General features: G+C 42.8%; 1 protein-coding gene across 1 annotated transcript; it reads right to left on the bottom strand.

Annotated features, from left to right (window-relative positions):
* Positions 1–7,797: 7,797 nt before the first annotated feature.
* Positions 7,798–20,417, bottom strand: SLC13A5 (solute carrier family 13 member 5). The gene is made up of 12 exons (XM_059866042.1): positions 20,217–20,417; positions 17,787–17,915; positions 16,877–17,013; positions 16,241–16,455; positions 14,777–14,945; positions 13,508–13,630; positions 12,760–12,972; positions 11,848–11,969; positions 11,450–11,568; positions 10,139–10,300; positions 9,033–9,170; positions 7,798–8,240 (listed from the first exon to the last, which is right to left on the bottom strand). The coding sequence occupies exons 1-12, from the start codon at positions 20,319–20,321 to the stop codon at positions 8,112–8,114; spliced, it is 1,761 nt and encodes a 586-aa protein (XP_059722025.1). The 5' UTR covers positions 20,322–20,417; the 3' UTR covers positions 7,798–8,111.
* Between the last annotated feature and the right edge of the window lie 897 nt (positions 20,418–21,314).

Genomic DNA, 21,314 nt, shown 5'->3' with positions numbered 1-21,314 from the left:
GGGCGCCGCGGAGGCGGGGCGCCGCGGAGGCGGGGCGCCGCGGAGGCGGGGCGCCGCGGAGGCGGGGCGCCGCGCGTTCCCGTTCCTTGTCCCACTCCCGGTCCCGCTCCCGGTTGTGTGGCCACTCGCAGTCCTTCGCACTCGCCCTGGACACTGACAGGGCGCCCCTTTAACACGTGCGGGTCATTGTAAGGGCTGGGTTTCCCGAGCTCACGGGTCTCGCCAGGGCCGCGCACTGCTCGGAGCGCTTCCCTCATGCCTGCCCTGCAGGGCAGCCTGCAAACCACTCGGGTGTCGGGAGCTCAGCACGATTGACACCATTCCCTCACTCCCCGGGTGAGGGAGCAGCTTCTGCTGGGCTGCAGCACCAGGGCATTGAGTAGCTGCTCTTGGAAAGAGAGTTCAGAGATCCCAGTATCCTAATAAACCCCGCAATGAATATGGCACCGTACAAATTCCTCCCTTCTCACGGTGCTCTGCTGCAGCTCACGGCAAACCCCAGAGAACTCGGAAATCATTAAAGTACAAACCAGTGTATTTTTAAACGAGCAGCATTCCGTTTTACATCAATCGCTTTGCCCGGACGGCGTCACTCAGCACCGTCCTGCGGCACCCTCCAGCCCTGCCGAAGTTCCCCATCGGAGGGTACAAAAGCCCGGTCACACACGCGCCGCTTGTGCCAGGGGTCCAGTGCAAGCTCAGAGTGACATTCCTGCGACACCAGCTCCTGCGACTCCTCCCGAACATGAGCATTCCTTCTGACAGGAGCGCGGGTACTGCTTTGTCCGTTTGCCACAGAGGCCAGTCAGTCCCAGAGCCATTAGAATTTGGCTCTGGGGTCAGTGATCCAGGTATGCTTTTTCCCCACATAGCCCTTGAGCTGGGAAGGATAAAAAGAGGATGAACTTTTGTTTGTATTTGCAGAACATTCATTTTAGCTTTGTACTAGACAAAGCCACTATTCATCACTTCCAGAGCAAAAGGAAGTGGAGAGAACCAACCCTAAAATACTAAACTGTATTTAAAGTTTAATGGTAGATATTGGATATTGGACAATGTTTGTAGCTTTGCAGGTTTTTTTTGTTTGTTTTTCGTAGTGACTTTACAGACAGCCAAGGAGATTTCTGTCAACCTCTAACCTTAATTCTTCATTAAGACACAGTAGTCTCAGAGTAAAACCATTAATAAGCAAATGCTCCATGAGTGAGCAGCAGCAGTGGAAGCAATCTCTACAGACTTACCTGAAACCCTTCTAATTTCTTCCTTTTTTTGTTGTTTAATCATTTCCAATTTTCATTTGTTGAAGTATTTTTGGCATCCAACATAGCAATTTTCTATAATACTATATTTTCCTTGGCAGTATGAATTTTTCCCTGGGAATTGCATTACAAAAACCATATAAAAAGAATCTGTGCATAGTTTTTTCTTAATAAAAAGAAGGGTTGCTTTCTTAAACAACATTTTAGTGGTTGTGGAATACTACTATTACTATATAAAAACATAACAAGTCACTCCCCAGTAAACACAGACTTTGAGCTAAAAGAAGAGATCAAATAGATCCCACGTGTCTGCATTGCTATTCTAGAACAGGATTTCTCTCCCAAGACTGACTTCAGAGGAGAGAACCCTAAAAAAGGATTGGTCACAAAAATAAATTACTATGTAGGTTTGCCTGAGTTAAGTCAAACATCTCAATCCTTGTCCATCAAAATTAGGAACAAAATTGAAAATCGGGATTTTAGTATATGAGATTTTATAGTATAAAGGATTTTATATATGAGAACATTCTCTAAGAAAAGTTTGATTTTTGTTGTTTTGTTTTTAAATGTCGGGTGACTTGCAGGACATGTGTTAATATAAATGTGAGCCAGAAATTTGTCCTATTGTCATAGAACCAGGATGACGTTGCTGCATCAGTTTGTCCTTTCATAGAGACTAGACTGTTATAATTGCTGTTGTCTGCCCAGAAGTGTGATGGTTTAGGACAATAAGTTTATCTTAACTCATTACAACTGGCATAGAGACAAAGCTCTTAAATGGAGCCACTTCTGGTACCTGAGGCCACCAAGGTTTTATCAGACACGAGATAAGGTCTCATCTGGCATGCTGTTGAATCTTGAAGGTAAACACTGAGGAAGAGAAATGCTACAAAAGATTCCTATGTGACACCACAGTGCAGTGCATTTGCACCAGAGAGAAAAAAGTTCCAGCAACTTCATCACTGAAAACTGATCAAGTGGGATGAAACAGGGACGTGTTTCACACCAGTGCATGAAACCCAAGACATCCCCTCTTGTTCACCCGCGTTTGCCCACTGCTTTGGAACAGAATGCAAACTGATACCAACATGGGCATCTGACAGGATTTTACCCACAGAATGCAAGACAGCTCCTGTAGACTGGAGAGCATCCTACTTCAAATATGGTTAAATAACAGAGCAGAGTATGCATTATGTTATATATATAACAAGCCAGCACAAAGTCTGCAATTTTTTTTACTCCAATGCTATAATTGTAATTCAATAGAAACAAAATCATAGTTTTCAGTGACTAAAACAATTGTCAGAACATATTTAATTAAAGGCTTAACTCTTCATGAAGTTCTCTTTTTTGAGGTCAAGAAACTGGCAGGTAATGTGCATTTCAGAAGGCAGCCAATAACAGTCATGGTGGAACCACTTCATCCACAGATGCCAAATACCATCCAAGCAAGCTGCAAATTGGATGAAATGGTGTAAAAAGACTGGTGTATTGAAGGCACTGGAACATGTACTTCTGTGACTGTGGTACTCCTCCAGCTTCAGACAAACACTAGAATTCAAAGATAAATTCAAGATTAAATGTCATGTATCAGAAAGCATTTTATGTTTTTCATTAAGAAGTTTGTTAAAAATATCTGAGGGCCTCTATTAGGAAGGAATTCACATGGACAGCAGGTGAATTTGAAATCAGCCATTTGCCAGGAGCAATATACATTCCTGTGTTTCTGATTTCTGACCATATAGCCAAGGCAAAATATTGAAATAAAATAGAAATTTCCTCCAGAATAATAATTCCTTATTTGAAATGTTGTGTTAACTTTGTTTCTGGTGGAAATTTGATCTTCAGCTGGCTTTCTAAAATATTTGCAAAGACCCAACCCAAGTTATTGTTCTCAAAGAATATCTCACAAAGGAAATTACAATAAATTAGATTTAGTATCTGGAACATTCAGTTCTTTCAAGAAAATGGTTTATCTATTAAAAAAAAAAGTTTAATGAACATTTTAAGGAGGCTCACACTCTGACCTGAAAACAGCTTATGAAAACTCATTGAAGTGCCATGTGCCAAATAAGACTTGGAAAAAAATTTGTGTGGGTAAATAAAGCACTGAAGTAAACTGGGGAAGGATAACATCTTTTCTCTGACGGAAGAAAGTCTCTTTCTTATGGCCAGAATCTACAGTAAATGTAAATTTACATTTACACCAAAATAAATGGGCAACTATTGACTAAGTGCTCTAGAAAAACCTAACTGGGCAAAAGTAGCTTCAGTATAGTCAGCTCTATTTTTAAATAACTACCAAACATTAAGCAGTCCCCAATCACCTGAGGGCAGCATGGCATGCCTACCTTTACTCTGTGCCCCCAAAGGTAAGAGCTGTACTTCCCTTAGAGTTTCTGTGCCAAGCAGAGGCAGTCTGCAGTGCACGGCAAGCCCTCTCCGTGCCACAGACCCTTCACTCAGGGGCCAGCAAAGATACACAAAGGGGAAGGCCTGATCTGACACTGAAGAGCTGCCACTGGGATGGTTCATCTGGGCAGAGGAGAATCAGCACCTTGCCATTAAACCACGCAGACAAATGCTGAGCCCAAGTCTTGCAGCAGACTGGTGGCCTCGTGGTGCGAGGCACAGAAGTGTTGAAAACTTCTCAATGGCACAAAGAGATTGATCAGACTTGTCTGAAGTCACACATTTATTCACCCACACTGGAAAACATTGTGAAAACTCTGTCACTTGATCCAAGGGCTCAGGATTCATTACCACCCACCTCTTCACATATTTAGCACAGACACTTGGTGGGGGGGAAAAAAGATGTGCAGTATGTAAAAATGTATACAATATGTCCCTACTAAAAAGGAAGAGGTGGTATGTTAAGGAACACCTGCTGCATTTTGGCTAGGTCTGATTCAGTGATCTGTTTCTTTTCCTGGACTGATTTTCACCAACTGTCCAATTCCAACTTTGTCAGCAAATGTTGGGTTTGGCTACAACCAGGTTATTGCAATTCAAGTGGCAACACACCTGAGCTGGAAAACAAAGGCTGAATAAGCCAAACACTTGAGTTCAGGTGAGAACAGAACTCAGCTGGAATGCACTACTCGCTGCTCTGAACCCAGTGGATGACACCAACAAGTCCGAACCACTCTTCAGATTGGGGACTTCTAATCATGTAGAGAATGCTGAAAGGTTTTTCTTCTCAATTTCACAGATCTAGATGTTCAATACATGGGCAGGAAGTACCTCTGTTCTCCCTTTGTATGTTTTCTTGTAGTTTGGTAGTTCATGAACTCATTCACAATTGTGACACCATTCCCAGCACTACACTGTGGGAACACTGATACATGACCAAGGAGGAACCCTGTGCAACAGCAGCACAGATCACAATGCTGCACATTTAGGACACTCAATATTTGCAGAAACAGCATTAGCAACTTGATATTTTGGTAAACTGGTATTTTGAGAGAAGAAAGGAAAAGCCAAGGATCCATAGAAAGTGGGCAGAAAATAAGAAAGCTTTAATTTAGCTCCTTAGAGGCGGCACTGCCAGCTGTGCTGCCAGCTGGCCAGCTGACACTCACTGACCACAAGGAATCACACTCTGCCCCCATATGGTAAAATGGGAACTGTTTGCTCACTCAGGGTGGCTGAATAACACCCTGACAAAGCCCACACTGAGGATCCTCACATGTTTATTGTGGGTGCTGGGGATACATGTTTGAAAGTGGGGGGCAAACGGATTCTTTTATGCCACCACCTTAGGACCATCACAACTTCTGCACCTAAAACAATATTCCTTTGATGAGCAACAAAACAATTGCTATGTCTGGTAAGTTTCTATGATACTTGTCCTGCAGCTGAAGGGGCTGTAAACCAGATCTAGTCACAAAGCAATTGTCCTTGCACTGTCCACTGCAAGTAACATGTATTTTACTCAGGGCACTGGAACAGGACACCATGCATGCTTGCTGCTGAAGAAAAGCCCATTTGTGCCTGTTTTATTGGAAAGTGTGTACAACATTTATCTTAAAAACTGGATGTGTTCCTTAGAGTCTTATAATCCTTTACTCTGAAATGAATGAGACAGTTCGTAGGGTATGCCATCTGATTTGGTCGCACCTAAACATCTTCAGAGATGCGAACTTGAGTCATCACTTAGCTGATTAAAGAAGAGAAACCACTGATTTTCAGGTCTGAAGACACTTAAAAGTGGTGTCGAAATCTCTGCTTTGCATTATTCAACTACAGCATGTACATTCCTGGATCTTACTGGGACACCACTGTGCTACAGTGGAAGCTAATGCAGAAACAAGTGGTCCACTATGTTACACAGGAGGGGAGACAGTTCTACAAAGTTTTTATTTGCCAGGCTCTAATTATGTAACCCACCCATTTAAATTAAATATGAATCAATCACAGGATGTCATAAAAGTGTCTCAAAAAGACACTGCTATTAACAGTACAGAGAGGTGACACATCCAGTTATTCACAGTTACAATAAACTCAACACTGTTCATTATCCCACATGCACACTGCCCTGGCCCAGCACTCCTGACCATGAATCACCCTGTGTGACTATTGATGAAAATAGCATTTGCTTCCCTCTTGTCCAGCAACAGAGTGAAGCTCTTCACTGGCTGAGGTGAGGGCAATCTCTCCCCTTCAAGAAACTTTCAGAACATTCTTTTCTGCAAACAGGACAGTGAAGTGTCTGTCCTACAGCTTTTAGCTGGAACTGGTTTTAGAAGAGTTTTGGTCTGCACGAACTGAGACCGCCAAGCTCAGTATCATCCACCCAGGCAAGCTCCCCTGTATCTTACTAGTCAGACAGAGCAGAGCAAGCACCACGTATCCGGCAAAAGCAACACGTTCTCACACTGTGAAGTCCGTCAGAAAGCAGAGGAATTCCCTTTCTCAAATGCATTTAGATACCTAGAGATGCAAATCAGCATTAAGTGGTGACTGCCAAAGGACAGAACATGCTCAACTCTTCCTGGTTTCACTTTCTTCAAAAAAATACTGGCATAACTTTCAGGTGGTGACAAATATCTGTGAGCAATACCTCATCTGGCAATTCTTGGCACTAGAACTGGCCTCTTCCTTGGACAGACTCTGCAAGTGGAAGTGTGTTTATCCACATGCTCCACCATTCCCTGGAAGAACTGCACCACCTGCAGCCATCTGGGAAGACAGGGAGCCGTTGGTGGCTCTTGGGAACAACATTCAGTGGACAGTTTAGAGTGCTTACCACCATGAAAGAGCATAAAAGATAAAGGCATGGAAATAAATTCTTAAAGCAGTTTTCTGCTCAAAAAAGCACCTGGTCATTTTGTGGATAAATATTTCCCTCACTTCTAGATAAAAATGTATTTTTCCAGTTCCATAAAGAAAATTCACATTAATAACAGAACTACTTAATATCCTAAACACAATACTATGCTATACGTCAGATCTTATACACAGAATTCTATAATTCTATAACTTAACACCTTGCACCCATTATCATGAGGTGGGAAATCACTATGGCTGCAGAATTTTACCTTATGCCCTCACAGCACCTCAGTGGGGTAGATAGGTTCCATAACATCTTCTTTAGGAGGGGAAACAAGCACAAAGAGGTGAACTGACTTGCACGGGGATACATGGCAAGTCTGGAAGCTCATCCCAGGTCATACCCACAGATCTTTCCTCCGTAAGACACTCCATTACCTCCCACCCACATCCATCCCCAGGGCTGAAGGAAAGGCATCCATGTACCACTGACAAAATACATCCAGCCCAATACCAGTCATTCTCTAGACTACTTCTGCAACGGAAATGGCATAATTAGGTTACATACTACTTTTCTCACAAGACATGAATTCCAAAGTAAACAGGACAACTCCCACTGCTGTCAGCCAGCACAAGCACTAAAATCTGGGGCCCTACATTTTTCTCAGGTCATCAGTTAGAGCCTTCCTCACGTCTTGACTTCCCTCAAAAATTCCAGAGTTAATTAATAGGGCACATCAGGGGCTAATTCAGGAACTTCTGCAATAGATATGAAGTCCCAAGGGCCACTGGTCATTTCCAGGCTGGCACTTGGAAAACACTAGTTGGGATGTGAAATCACACCTGTGACTGAGGGAAAGGCTTCCTCAGTCTAATTGCCACAGTGCAAGAAACACAGAGCCAGCATTAGTGCATCGTTGTCCGAGATATCAGCTGAATCATGACCATCATGGAATTACATTATCTCAACCCTCAATAAGGGTGGTCTAAATGCAGTGAGATTTGGGAGTGAAAACAAGGCAAGAGAAAGTGTATTGGATGCTAACTTGGAAGGATCCCACCACATGGTTGAGGCCCAACTAAAACATAACATAGCACAACATCACATACCCCTTCGTCACTAGACAAGTGACAACAGGGATTTCTCGGTACAGTTGCTGACTTGTAGGTATAAGGAATAGGTAAGGAATGTTCAGCCCCTGCCTGAGTGCAATATTCAATACTAGTGATTTACAAGTACATACCAGTGACATAATAGTTCAAACCATTTGATACAACAGCCTCCCCTCTCTTTATTGAAAGTTTGATAAATCCTAATCCTTGACCTTGATTGGAGGTACAATGGATCACTCAAACATACTTATGATCCTGACACAGAGGTTGTATAATTGCGAACACTTTTGGCTCCAGCACAACTGGAGTAAGATTGGGTTGGTTCAAACTTGAACTGATGTGTGACTGCTGGAAGGCAGCAAACACCCAGCTCTGGATCTGAAGTGGTGATGAGAGTTTACAAAGGACTTTAGGCAATAGGGAGTACTGAGGGTACTTTCCTTGTTCAACACACGAATTCTTCACAGCTCACTGATTTCTTGTGCTATTTGCCCAGGCTGGGAATGTGTCCAGCTGAAACATAGGTCTTCCCCATGTGTTGATGGCCAGTGTGACACAGCAGACTCCAATGACATTCATCACTATTCCAGCTTTAACCTGTGAGGAAAAAAATCCAAACCAACAGCAATAACCAAACACCAGCACAGCAAGTCCAAACCAGCAACACCCAAACACCAGCACAGCAAACTGCAGCAAGACCTACTTGTACATACACAAGAAAGATGGTCAAATAAATCACAGAAATAGCCACCGTCTCCACTGCCTTCTGCTCTTGCTTAGGTGGAGATACCAGGGAACACACTGCAAAGTCTTTGACCACTTTGCTATGTATATAACCAGTCGAGGAGCTTGAAGGCATATGTAACACATCGTTCTTATTAGTTAGAGAACAGCTTATGCCCTCTTCAAGTATCCAGTTAGAAAACCAGTAATGTTTGTGTGTTCTGCCCAGAACCTGCCCTGTGTGGTCTGGCAGAAAATCAGAGGACCAGAGCCAAGGGCTACTGATTGCTACCTTCTGCTTTCAGCTCCAGTGGAGACAAGGCTTTAGATACTCGCCAAAGCCCCAGAACACTGCAAGGCATGCCTGGACTTTAACCCTTTAGCTTTCACAGACTTATGACTTGTCAGTTTTTCATTTCACTTAGGCCAATCTGTATGTCTGCCAAAGCCCATGAGAGAAGTACTCTTACTTCAGAGATGCAAATTTTTATCACAATATTATCTCTGCAGAAGAGAGTGGCGTAGAGTTGCAGTAGAGATGCAGTTACAGCCCATAAGAGCTTCCTGGTACTTTGGAAATACTGTGCAAAGAAAATTAAACTCTCACCATATTTCGGGAAGAAAGCAATGGAGAATTTCAGATAAGAGAGAAGGCAATTATCTTACCATATCCAAAACGCGGATGTGGCCGTAAGAAAACACTATTGCATTTGGTGGTGTTGCAACAGGTAGCATGAAGGCAAATGAAGCACTGAGAGTACCCGGCAGCATAACATACAAAGGGTGGATCTTGACTGATTCAGCCTGCAATGAAATGGAGAGAATATCACTCTGGGGGTGTTTGAAAAGAAAAGCATAAAGGATCAATCCACACCAGACCAATGAGATACATAGACTTACTTTGTTTCCTTGTATGACATCACCAAAATAATTCACAAACACTTTATTCTGAAATCCACATGTGCTTAAAGATAACTTGCTGTTGTTTCCTGTCCAATGATACTTAAAAACAATTCTTTCATGTTGTTTGTTTTGCTCTATGGTATAATTTAGATTTCTGGTCAAATATATCCAACAATCTTTTCTTTGACCTCGGACCACCCTTTTTCCAGGAATGGGAATTATAATTACTAGGCACGTGGAGTGACACTCTTAGACTTTACATAAACTCTGTGGCACTCAAAACTCAAGTGCCAATTTAAGTCATTAATAGCTCAGTACCTTGATTGGGGTAATTTTACTTTGAGGAAATAGTCTAGAATAAAGTGTTTGTCCTTTTCTAATTAAAAAACAAAGTAACCTATTTTTCTCTTTATGCCACAGTTTCGATTCTGCTCAGAAAAGGCAGCAAAACTTATCAGGTTTTCCTCCCTAAGTTTTAGAATTGTTCTAGGTTCCTGTGAGAAATTACACATTCCTAATAATCAGGCCTACCACTTTGAGTATTTCAGCACAAAATGTGAAGATGAATAATTCAAAGGCACCATCAGAAAGTGCTGGATTTTGTTTTGGTTTGGGTTTTGTGTGTGCGTGTTTTCCCAGTTCTAAGCTGATGGTTCAAAATTACCAGAAGTAACTGATATTTGCTGAACTGTATTGAAAAAGTGACTGTCACTTCACCCTCTCCAGGGCCAAGGCACACACCTTACAGAAGGCATGACCTGGCTTCCTTTTAAGTACACTGGAACAACATCCAAGACAATAATTATAATATTGCTTTGCCACCCAGTTTAACTCTGATCCTCCAGCTGACAGGACAGAAGCAATCTTACCAAGGATGAAAAGACAGGCAGGAAGAGGGTAGCTGTGGCCACGTTACTGGTGCATTCGGTGAAGACAGCTGTAATAAGGGAGATCACTGTTGCAATGGCCCATGGTGGGATAGATCCCAGTGGAGTCATCTGACGACCCATCCAAGCTGAGAGCCCCGAGTTCTGCAAGAAAGAAAGTGGGTGTCAGTGAGGTTTAGAACCCCTGACTCACAAACAGGGAAGCCATGTTATGGGCAACATTCCTGACAAATAATACTAAAGGACGCCTGAATTATACATATACCATCTGGGAAAGTACAATTATCTGTAACAAAAACTAAAAAAAATTCCTTGCCAACTGGACATAACACTGAATCCCACTTTTCTGATTCTTGCGGAAACCAAATACTTGCTCACACACAGGTTACAAAATTATGGTTTTCTTGCTGAACAAGAAAATTTTTCTGAGGTCATTGCAAATACTTAGTGTATGGCCCAGAAACTTCTTGGCACATTTTTCTAAGGTTTCTGAAGGTTATGATTCTGTGTGAATGCTCTATTGTAGGAACACAGGCAGTAGTTGATACAAACAGGTTACAAAATCTGACTTGATAGTTTTTAGTGCTCTGGAGCTTTAATAATCTATGCGTGTTTTATGCAGATGAATGTCAGGACCAGAGCTTTAACTTGTCCCATGGTTTAAACCTAATAAGCCACAAAACTTAGATGTGAACATGACTTTCCCCAAAATATCGCACTACTGATAGATAACGCTTCCTTTAATTTAGATGCATCTTAGCAGTGATGAAAGAAACTATATGGTTCACCTCAAGATTCCTTCCTGTTTTGGGAATTTAGCTGCCTTTTCTGTGACTTTATAAACACAGCATCAACCCAGGATTTTCTTTCTGACCACTTCAGCAGTGGTTTTGCTTTAAGTCTGAAGATATATAACCCTCAAACAAACCTCAAATGGTACTGAAAATCTGACAAGTGCTATCTATACTTTTACTTTTCTAGCCAGGACTGGGACTGGGATGATTACAGAAATAAGAAAGGATGCTTTTCTGGACTGTCCAGACAGCAAAGATCCCAACCTACTCAGGAGTCTCCAAGAGGTAAGATAAATTAAAGAAACTTTAAAGAACAAAAATTCCTGAAGAAGACTCACAAGCATTCACCTCTCCTTGGTTTTTGCTAATTTAGATCTCCCTTCAGATCTGAACTTGGCTACTGGGTTTGGCTTTGGGTGCATGCCCAGTAATACAGGACTAGATAACAAACCAGGGAAGTTTGCCTTTGAGTCAGAGAAAAACAGATGTCAGAACATACTGCGCTTGCATCAGCCAAAGCAAAACCTCCTCCCAGCAGCAGCACAATGCTCCAGGGCATCTTCCTTTGAACCACATTCCAGTCTAGCAGCGGGGCTGATAAAAATGGCTTTTTCTTATCTGAAGTGAGAAATAAAAAGTAGAACATGTTTTAGGTGAACAAAGACACTTTGTCTTCTGTTCTGTAAGATACTGGTGGGCAGATGCACAGTACTGAGAAATCTGCACAGGGTGAGGGTAACACACGTGGAAATAGACGTGGACTGTGCCCCAGCGCTGCCCAACAAGGGAGGTAGGTGAGATGCTCTAAAGAACTGCATGCAAATCCAGTGCATGTTTCTGCCTTGTTGGCTGCGTGAGTTAGATGTTTCACAGTACTACAGTCCCTCTTTTAAATACCTTCTTCAGTCTGTTCAGGGTCAGATGTGCTTGGATTCCAGCCTATGCATTTGGGCTTATGAGCAGGAAGGACAAACAGTAACAGGGCAATAAACACAGCAGGAACAGAATCAGTGATATACCTAATGAAGAAAAGAGAATACAGGTTAGAAAATGGACACCTTTCTCCTAGAAAAGGGGTGCCTTCCAGCATTCTAGTCACTGATCTTTGCCATCCCATTTGGGGCTTGAGCAAAATAGGTCATTAGCTCATGTCTGAAGTCTCTCAGACCTGCCATAATTTAAACACAATAAATAAAATAAATAAAAGAAACAAGCTACAATACACATTAACAAATAGAGTCCTGGATGACAACTCATCCCTCCTGGAGCAGGGTTCTTTCTCTGTGCTGAAACCAAGATTCAACAGTTGTATCTCAAAGACAGACATCTAAATAAATGGCCTGAATGACAGTCCCAATAAATATTTTATATTCCTAACATGCCATGCACGAACACTACACAAAGAAGCCATTCCAAGCACAAAATTAATTTTCCAGTGAGTTCTAAGGTATTGGTTAAAGGTGATATTACCAAATATTCAAATGCCACTGCAACTGATTGGAGCTCATACAAACAAAATACTAAGGTGTATGTCAGTGTGACTGAGACCAACATTACAGAATTTTCTCTTCTTTTACGAAGTTCAGCAGGCTCCATGTTTCAGTCTCCAGCCTTTTCACTGCAGCACAAACTGTCAAATCACAGATGATTGGTAGTGTCATGTACAAGCCATTGTATCAAGCCCAGCAAACATGTGAAGTCAGGTAAAGTTGGAATTAATGATCCCACATACAAAATGGAATGTATGAGCAAGGGAATCTGAATAATAACCAAGTGGGTAAAAGATGGAAAAAACTCCTAAATACTTACTTTTCTCCTCCTTTGAAGAGTATACCAGCCCAGCCTTTTATAAAGCCTGGGTTTCTGGAAAACCACAAGACCACCAGCAATACAAACAAAAGGAGGACATTTATTTCAGCATAAGACATTGGGCCTAACTTCTTCATTTCTGCCTTCAGCACACTGTATGCAGCTTTTTCTTTGTCAGTTTTCTCTGCCCGAAAGCCACAGGTTTTTTTTAAGCTTTGAAAAAAGGGAGAAAAAAATACCGTAAGTATGAACATATTAGAGGGATCTAACATCCTTATCACTCTGCAGCTACCCCTCTTGGGGACAGACACAGACCACAGCAGAGACCATAAATAAAGAAACTACAACAGTGCCAAAGTATTTTGTGGGGACACACCAGTTCTCACAGAAGAATGTGGTTTATCAAAGGATGGCAATTTCGAGTAACCCAGGATGAAAAAGTCAGGTTTCAATCAATGGCTGCAAACCAGCTATGCCAGCTCTCCTAGGGCTGAAATTCACAGGCGAGAGATTGGAAAATAAAAACGCAATTCTGACTGAAGATTAAGAAAGTATATGGCTTTTGCCTCAGTATACCTCCCATTAACACAAAACGTTTCCAGACCTCAAAATTTTTGTGAAATGGACCTGCTGTCTGCTACAAAATTAATAACTTGTCACTGCATTTGTTTTAGCCAGATGTCTCAGTAAGCTGATCTGCACTAACTTACTGAGGGGTTTACATAATATCATGTAGATAAATACTCACTTGAGTCCCATGAAGGAGCACTGTAACCAAAGCCAAGCTAGCACCAACATCAGAACCATGTTTGGGAATGAAAATCCAAACCAGGAAGCAAAGTCCACAATATCATTACTGTCGGGGTATAACCTGTAAAGAAATTATTTTCTGTATGAATGTCAAAACCTTTAGCAGTCTAGTCTCCCTTTAATATGTGCTAGAGACAATTATGCATGTAAATCTAGGACAACCATTACAAGCAATCATAGGTAACATCCACAGCCTAATTTAAGTCATGGGATAAGGCAGCCTGACTTCAGAGCAGAACTTAATTGACTGTCAGTTTTCCCTGTGTTTTAATCTGATGCATACAGGGGCTTATGTTGATACTTTAGGTCTCAGTCAGATAAGCATGGCTGAAAGATCTCCCATTTATTCTAGACACCTTTCACTCCTAACACACCTGTTCATTCATCCCAAGAAAGGATATTTTTTTCTTCCTCCCAACTCATTTTAGTAAGAGAACAATAAATGTCTTCCCTGAAATTAATATCTGTACTTCTACTGCCTTCAACAGATTAAAAAGTTGCTAGTTGGCTTGAAAGAATGAAGGCAGTGTTTTAAGAAAGGCAATTTTTGTTATTCTCTGTGCTTGCCAATAATGACTGGAGGAAAAATATCAATAGCAAACTTCCAGCTGGGTGTTAAAACCAAGAGATAATGTAGCAGCTAAGGCTGAAGCACTTGCAACACAAGGAAGTAATGTTGGAAAATTTTCCACTGCAGATTGGGTTCCATGTAGATCAGTTCCCAATCTCAGTTTAGCAATGACAGAACAACACAACTGCACAGTTTCCACAGCCACAGCATGGAGGAACAGTGTTACAGGAGGGGCCAAGTTCCTTCTAGTTCTCTTCAGTGTGCTTATGAGTAGAGTTAATCTACATTCTTCTGGTGCTCTTTACTGCAGTTCCTCTTCCAGATGTGCTGCAATTCAGTTGAAAGAGAGGACACAGAAGAACCAATATTGCATAATCAACCATTTGCATGTTGATTGCCAACAAGTATTTCCATTTTTTCAGAAGACCTTAATTCCATCACATAGCTTCCTTTTAAAAGATGCTGAAGCAAAAAAAAAAAAAAAAACCGAGGCCTAACACTTCATACACATTTCTCAGTCTCAGTTCCTCAACTAATTGCTTGAAGCTCACAACTGAAATTGTCATCTAAGATCAGTCAATTGGTCACACAAACAGGACGACAGTGTAACTAAAAGAAGCAGCAAAAATTACTTACTGATTCATCTGGCCTTTCAGTACCACATTTGGCCCTGTTCCAGTAAGTGTTGCAGTTCCTCCGATGCTGGCAGCATAGCATACACAAAGTGTCATTCCCTTGCATACACGCTTCCTTGTTTTACTTTCCTCAGATTTGGGGTCATCAGTGACTTGTTCATTGCTTACACCTAGACAGAAAGAAAATTATTTGCCTCAGGTAAAGTTGGAAATGCAGACAGTTCAGGATATGGTCTGTAGGTTTAGTGCTTCCAGTTTGTATGTGCCTTTTATTTTAATTTAAAAACCCACAGATATCTCCCTAAATACTTCAGACTAATGTTCACGAGAAGCAGAAGAAAGAGGCTGATGGACTGAGTTTACATGATTCAAGGATGCTGTTGCCCACATGAGTGCCACAACTCCTCTTCAGTAATGTCTTGTTTCACAGAGAGGCTTACCACCAGCCAAATATTGTAGTCACTGAAACCATTCCAATTCCACAGCAACAACCCAACTAACTTTAACAGATGTGAATACAGGCAGGGAAAATAAACCACTGAAACCCAAATCCTTGCTTGGCATTATGTCAATTTACAATAACCACGAAACTTTACTTTTGTGTCCATTGTTCTCTGAGGTTAACACTCTAATCTTGAAATCTGACTGGACTAATGGAGCAGGACAAAGAATTTATGGCAATTGCAACCAACTCAACAATATCAAAGGGTATTTTCTGCACACTCTTATTATCTTCACTACACTTGGAATTTGATTTTTAATCATATTTAATAACATAGCCCTGTGTAACAGCACAGCAGAGCACTGAAATGAGTGGGTCTGAGTTTGTCCACATATTCAAAATGAAGTGAAACCTATGTAGAACCACATCAGTGGCAGAGGACCTCGAGGAATCAAGCATCAGGGTAAGATCACACACATGAACAGCCTGTCTACTGTAAGTCAAATTACACCAGTTCCTTTTCTCCATGTGGCTTTTAAAGCAGTCCTCTTTCTTCTCCCTACCTCCACATACCATCTGGTCAATAAAGAGATATTTATTACCCTATAACCAAAATAGATTGTGTTTACATAATTTTTTCAAATAGTCCTACATGGCCTAGAACCGGAATCCCCACTGATAATCACAAGATTTAGAAAGTGGGATGCTGGGGGTTTGGATGGTAGTTTCCCACAGGATATGCTCTTCACTTCCTTAAACAGGCAGTTAAGTCTAGGGAAACTGGGAGGATGACACTAGCTCGAAGGAAAGAACATAACAACCTGTCTGGGCTCTATCACTAGCATACAAAATGGCAGCCTTCAAAATTGAAAGCTATTTTGTAAAACCTAAATGTCATATATTTACAGGATTTCAGTCAGGTTACCATCCTCTTTCCTTGGAAAGGGTACACAGCACTCCTAGGTTGGGGAGCTGAGTGTAGCAAGTTCAGTAGCATCAGCTTATTGGTGAGCAGGCCATTACCGTGCACTGCAGTGGACCCTGATGTGCTCTTTTCCTCCAGCTCAATCACTGTATTTGTTTGCCCAGTTGCTGGTTCCACCGTGGTCACATCATGCTCTGTCATGTCCAATTGATCCAGGACAGCCTGGACAATGGGAACCATCATGGCAGTGGTGGCTGTGTTGCTTATCCACATTGACAGGAAGGCAGTGACTATCATAAATCCCAGCATCAGGCTGAAAAGAGAGAAAGACACAGAGGAGAGAGGAAGAAAGTGAACAGATGCTGCTAGGCTTTGTAGTCACTATGATCTGGAGAGCAAATCCCAGGCAGGGATGTGTGCAGTCACTAGTACAGAGCAGGGCCAGACTACCTTCTAGGACAGCTCTGCCACGTTCACTGAAGGAATCCCAGGGCATAATTAAGTCTGTCATAATTTTGTCCCTAATGACAAGCCTCTAAAATTTAGTCAGATGCTAGTTTTGGATAAAGTACAAATAAACTGCTCCTGTTGCTAGAGTTCATTTCTGGAAACTCTGTGCAAGTACAGCTAATTTGGCTCTTGAGGGATCCTTTCGCTGCTGACTGTTAAATATCATCCCTAGGCCTTTGCTAAACTGATAAGAGGTAAGAAAAAAACCAATGTAATACTCTTACAGTGCAGGTTTCACCCCAAGAATCAGAAGGACCCTCAGTGCAATCCTTTTGTGAAGATTCCACTGCTCAACAGAAATTGCGACAATCAGCCCTCCAAAGAAGAGCATGTTTGTGCTATTTAGGTACTGCAAGCACACCTGTAAGACAGAGAAGGTAAGTCAGGCCAAAATACTTGCTTCACTAGTACAATTTGCTTACCACCCTCTCAAATCCATGGACTGGACCAGGCCCCAGTCAACAATGGAACAAGAGGCAGCTGCTGCCTGCGAGCTCCCTGCAGTTTCCTGAGCCCTTCATCTCCTGTGTAACTGGTGACTTGCCTGTGCAGGAGCTCTTTGTGCATCATTGTGCAAAATGACACCAGTTTCCTAAAACGCAGCAGGGGGTTCAAAGTATAGAAGATGCTGGAAATACTGAGCTCCCAAAGGGCTTTCTCAGCACCATCGGCAACATGCCTTTACCAGCTTGTTGGGCAGAAGTGAACCTGGGCTACAGAACCTGAACACAGCCTGTGCCTTGTGCCTCCAGCACAAACAGCCCAGGCAGAGATCTGGGGAGGACACAGCACACCTGCTGGCACCATGGGACAAACTCTCACAAGTTTGTCCCATGCATTTTGAGATCTCCCAGAAGACTGTCAGCTCTACTTTTTCTTTCTTTTCATGGCTGGGAACACACAAACTGCTGGCACTAGTGGGATGCTCTCCAGCAGGACCCATGTCCAAAACAGACCCTCCCCTCTACCACCTCAAGCCCCCCACTGTTAACACTTTGGGCAAATGTGTACATAGCTCAGCATCTTCCCATATAAGAACCCTGAACACTAATACAGACTTGTTGGTTAAATATTGATGAGGGATCAGAGCACTGGATTTCTCTGTATCAGACCTGGATTGCACAAGTTCCTCACTTTTTTAGAGGTCTGAACTCCAAGCAGAGGGAAAAATACCACTGGCATGAGGGAGGTGACAGCCAGGGGGATCACTTCAGTGCACCAGTACACAGCCATGATAATGATGATATACGCACATCGGGCCTCCTGCAACATAATAGAAGACACATTTAAGCATTAGAAACTGTTTTTAAAGATAAGAAACACATTGGTAGCTCTCACAAGTGGCTCACACGCTACACTGTCTGTAGCTTAACAAGTTATGCTGAATAAGGACTTAAACTTGCACTTTTAAATCATGTTCTGAAGTCACTTGTATAAAAAGATCTTTCTGACCAAGAAGACTATAGTGTTTGCTTTAATACAACCACACAAAATAAATGCTGTGAGAAAAACAAATCTTCCACCACTAGGTAAGTGCACAGCTTGCTTTGTAAAAGTATCTCTTGGTGGTTGAGGTCAGCAGATTTTACATCTAGGAGCCAAGAACAGCAATATAGAGTTAATTTTTTTAAATGGATGGCCAAATTTCCCAGTGTGGATGATTAGCTTTTCTGAAATTCACAAATCTTTGATGTATGTCCAGTAACACAGCTGAGCTCAGAAACTATTTCACTGAATAACATAAAAGTTCTTTGCTTTTTAAAGTAACTCATAAAGTAAAACTTTTTTTTTTTTTTTTTTTTTTTTGTGACTAAGCACATTAGAGGTATTAAACTGTTTTCCCATATCATACTGTCTCTACCCGCTAAGGGGATTCCCTAGTTTAGAATTGTTGTAACTTTTCTTTTTGGGCTGTTGACCAGGCATTTCTGTATCCCAGCCTTCTGTGGTTTGTACTCTAAAAATTGTCAGGAGAAGCAGGTATTCATCAGCGAACAGTAAACTGCTTGAAAGCTGAAGTCAGTGTTCTGTAGCTCACTATTTGCTCCTATTTAGGGCATATGTTTATGGGATTTTACTCTAATACAACAAATGTGACTTTATTGCTAAAATAAATGGTGTGACAGTGACATTTAAAAACTGACATCAGATGATATTAGTAAGTAGGGCTGTGTTTTAGGTAATTTTGTTGAGAAGTTCAAGAACCATAAAACATCTTTTCTAAGTAATGTGAAAATTTTTCCCTCAAGTTTCCAGATTAATTACAGCACAAGTTTTGAAAAGAAAAATTCTTCAGAGACTACAAGATATCAGGCAGATCCGGTTGAAGTCTCTTCCCTTTATAAGGTCAGCTCATGATACAATTCATGCTGTACTGTAGTAATGCAGGGGTAGAATTGACTGGTTAATCTGTTGCTACTATGAAAGACAGATAAACAACTCTGAATAAAATTCAAAACCCTGGTTGTAGAGAGTAGAGAGTAAATAATTTATGTGAAGTTCAAAAATACAGCCATGCTTATAATTTAACTCCAGCAACTGTGGCCAATTCAAACAACAAAAGATTTGGAATTAAATATATATTTGTATTTATACCTATATATGCGATTTATGGAAACAGTCACAGAATGTCTCTTTGGTGTTTCTGTGCAGTTGACACTAAACACAGTGACCTGCCTCCTGGCTGAGAGATGAAAAAGCAGTCACTGACAGAAATATTGCCTTCCCATTGTGAAATATTGTAATTTCTTAGGTTAGGGTAATGACAAAATATGCCTACAAATAATGGCAAACTGAAGACATACTTAATTTTTTTGGAAATCTTTCCTAGTTTTGATCAAAGTAGAGCTTAACAGTCAGGAACATCCCATTATATAAAGCACCACCATTCAACTGAAAGACCAGGCTGGTGTATAACTTAGACAGGTAAACAAGAAGGGTTGGCAATTTGGTTTATAAACACAGATAAAATTTTCCCTTACTTCAAAACAGACTGAGCGATACAAGTTGCTCAGAAGAAAGGCTGGCTTTGGCATTAGAATAGCTTCCAAAGCTCTAGTAGGCTAAAATACTGCGAACTGAGCTTTCACACTTGGTCAAGAAGGCTACAAGGCATTAAAGCTCAAACTTCCCTGGGTTATTCCAATTTTATGCTGGTGTAACTCCACTGAATGCAAAGGAGTTGTGCCGTCGCCATCCCTGGATGGATGAATTGGAGGACTTGGCATTTGAAATCCTGACCAATTCATACAACACAACGCTGACCGCATCAGGATGGAGAACGTCACCAAGCAACATGCTGGGAGTATCAGACCCTGAGCAGAGAGCTGGGGGACGCACTCCTGCCCTTCTGCTGACTCCAATCGCTACGACATAATGCAGGACAATCCCAATGCCGGCCAGCTACGCACGGGTTTGTCTTGGCCCAGAATGAATTGCATCTAATTGGCACGGTGGGTTGGGTGCCACCGGGAGCAGGGCCGGAGCCGGGCGGAGTGGGGTCACCCGGGGGGCAGCAGGCCCGGAGCCGGGCTCTGTTCCCGCAGGGGCCCCGCAGGCACCTACCTTCGTGGTCACAGCGAGCGGCAGCGGCAGCAGCAGCAGCGGCGTGAGGAAGAGGATGGCGAAGGAGCGGTACCTCAGCAGGGGCTGCAGGCACGTCGGGGCCATGCTCTGTGGGAGGACACGGTCAGGGCGCGAGCGCGGGCAGCGCCCGCCGCCACCGCTTTAAGTACGGGGCGGGAGGGACGGGAGGGACCCGGCCGGGGCCGACACGTCCCGCCCGCCCCGCCGGGGGCCGCCCCGGGCAGCGGCGCGGCTGAGGACCGGGAGCGAACGAGCCTCCCGGAGCGCCCCGGCCCCGCTCCGACCGTCCTCCCTGCCGGGCCGCCGGGACACGGCGCGGGCCGGTCCCGTACCCCCTCCCTTACGGCCACCTCCGTGCCAAGGAAAGCGGCTCAATGGTTGTGTATCAGCTACCAGCCCAGCCGGGAGAGTCTTGTAAGAACGCTCTCCCTGCTCGCAGAGCGCACTGAGAGGTGCCGGCACGCACAGACTCCCACAGCGTGCAGGGACCGGGGTGCTGCCGCGGCCCCTTTCGGGAGCTGGGCTCTCGGGAGGTGCTGGTGGCGCCAGGGGAGGATCGTCCCTCGCTCATTCACACCGTGGTGAGGAAGGACTGAGCTCCTTCGGCGAAATGGAGAGTTAAAACCACAGTGGGGATCTCCCTAAAACAAAGGTCTGTGCAGGCATGCATGGCTGTGTTTTGCTATTATTTTGAGAGGCATTGTGCCTCTGGATCTGGGTTAAAAATAACCCAGGAAGGTTAACTTGAAAGGCTATTTTTGACGTTAACTTCAGTGATTTTGTCTACAGCGCAGCCTTGGAATCCAAAGGAACGGCCCTACTGATGGTGGCCAGCACAACCGAGTGGGCAGAAAGGGACAACTAGAGAAACAAATAGTTGATATTTTAGGTTTTGCCTCTGGGATGGCAACAGCCACCTGAAATTGAAGTCAGTATAAATCATATCTCAACAATTTGATCCTGCAGTCTCTTAATACAGTTTTACCAAGCAGTTACTCACAGAAATAAAGAATTTCAGATTCCACAACAAGTAATGAGGTAGCTCTGACTACAGCTTGCACTCTTTGTCCTCTGCTG

This window comes from Haemorhous mexicanus, chromosome 22 (genome assembly GCF_027477595.1).
Source record: "Haemorhous mexicanus isolate bHaeMex1 chromosome 22, bHaeMex1.pri, whole genome shotgun sequence".
Taxonomy (NCBI): domain Eukaryota; kingdom Metazoa; phylum Chordata; class Aves; order Passeriformes; family Fringillidae; genus Haemorhous; species Haemorhous mexicanus.
This window is presented reverse-complemented; position numbering and strand designations above follow the sequence as displayed.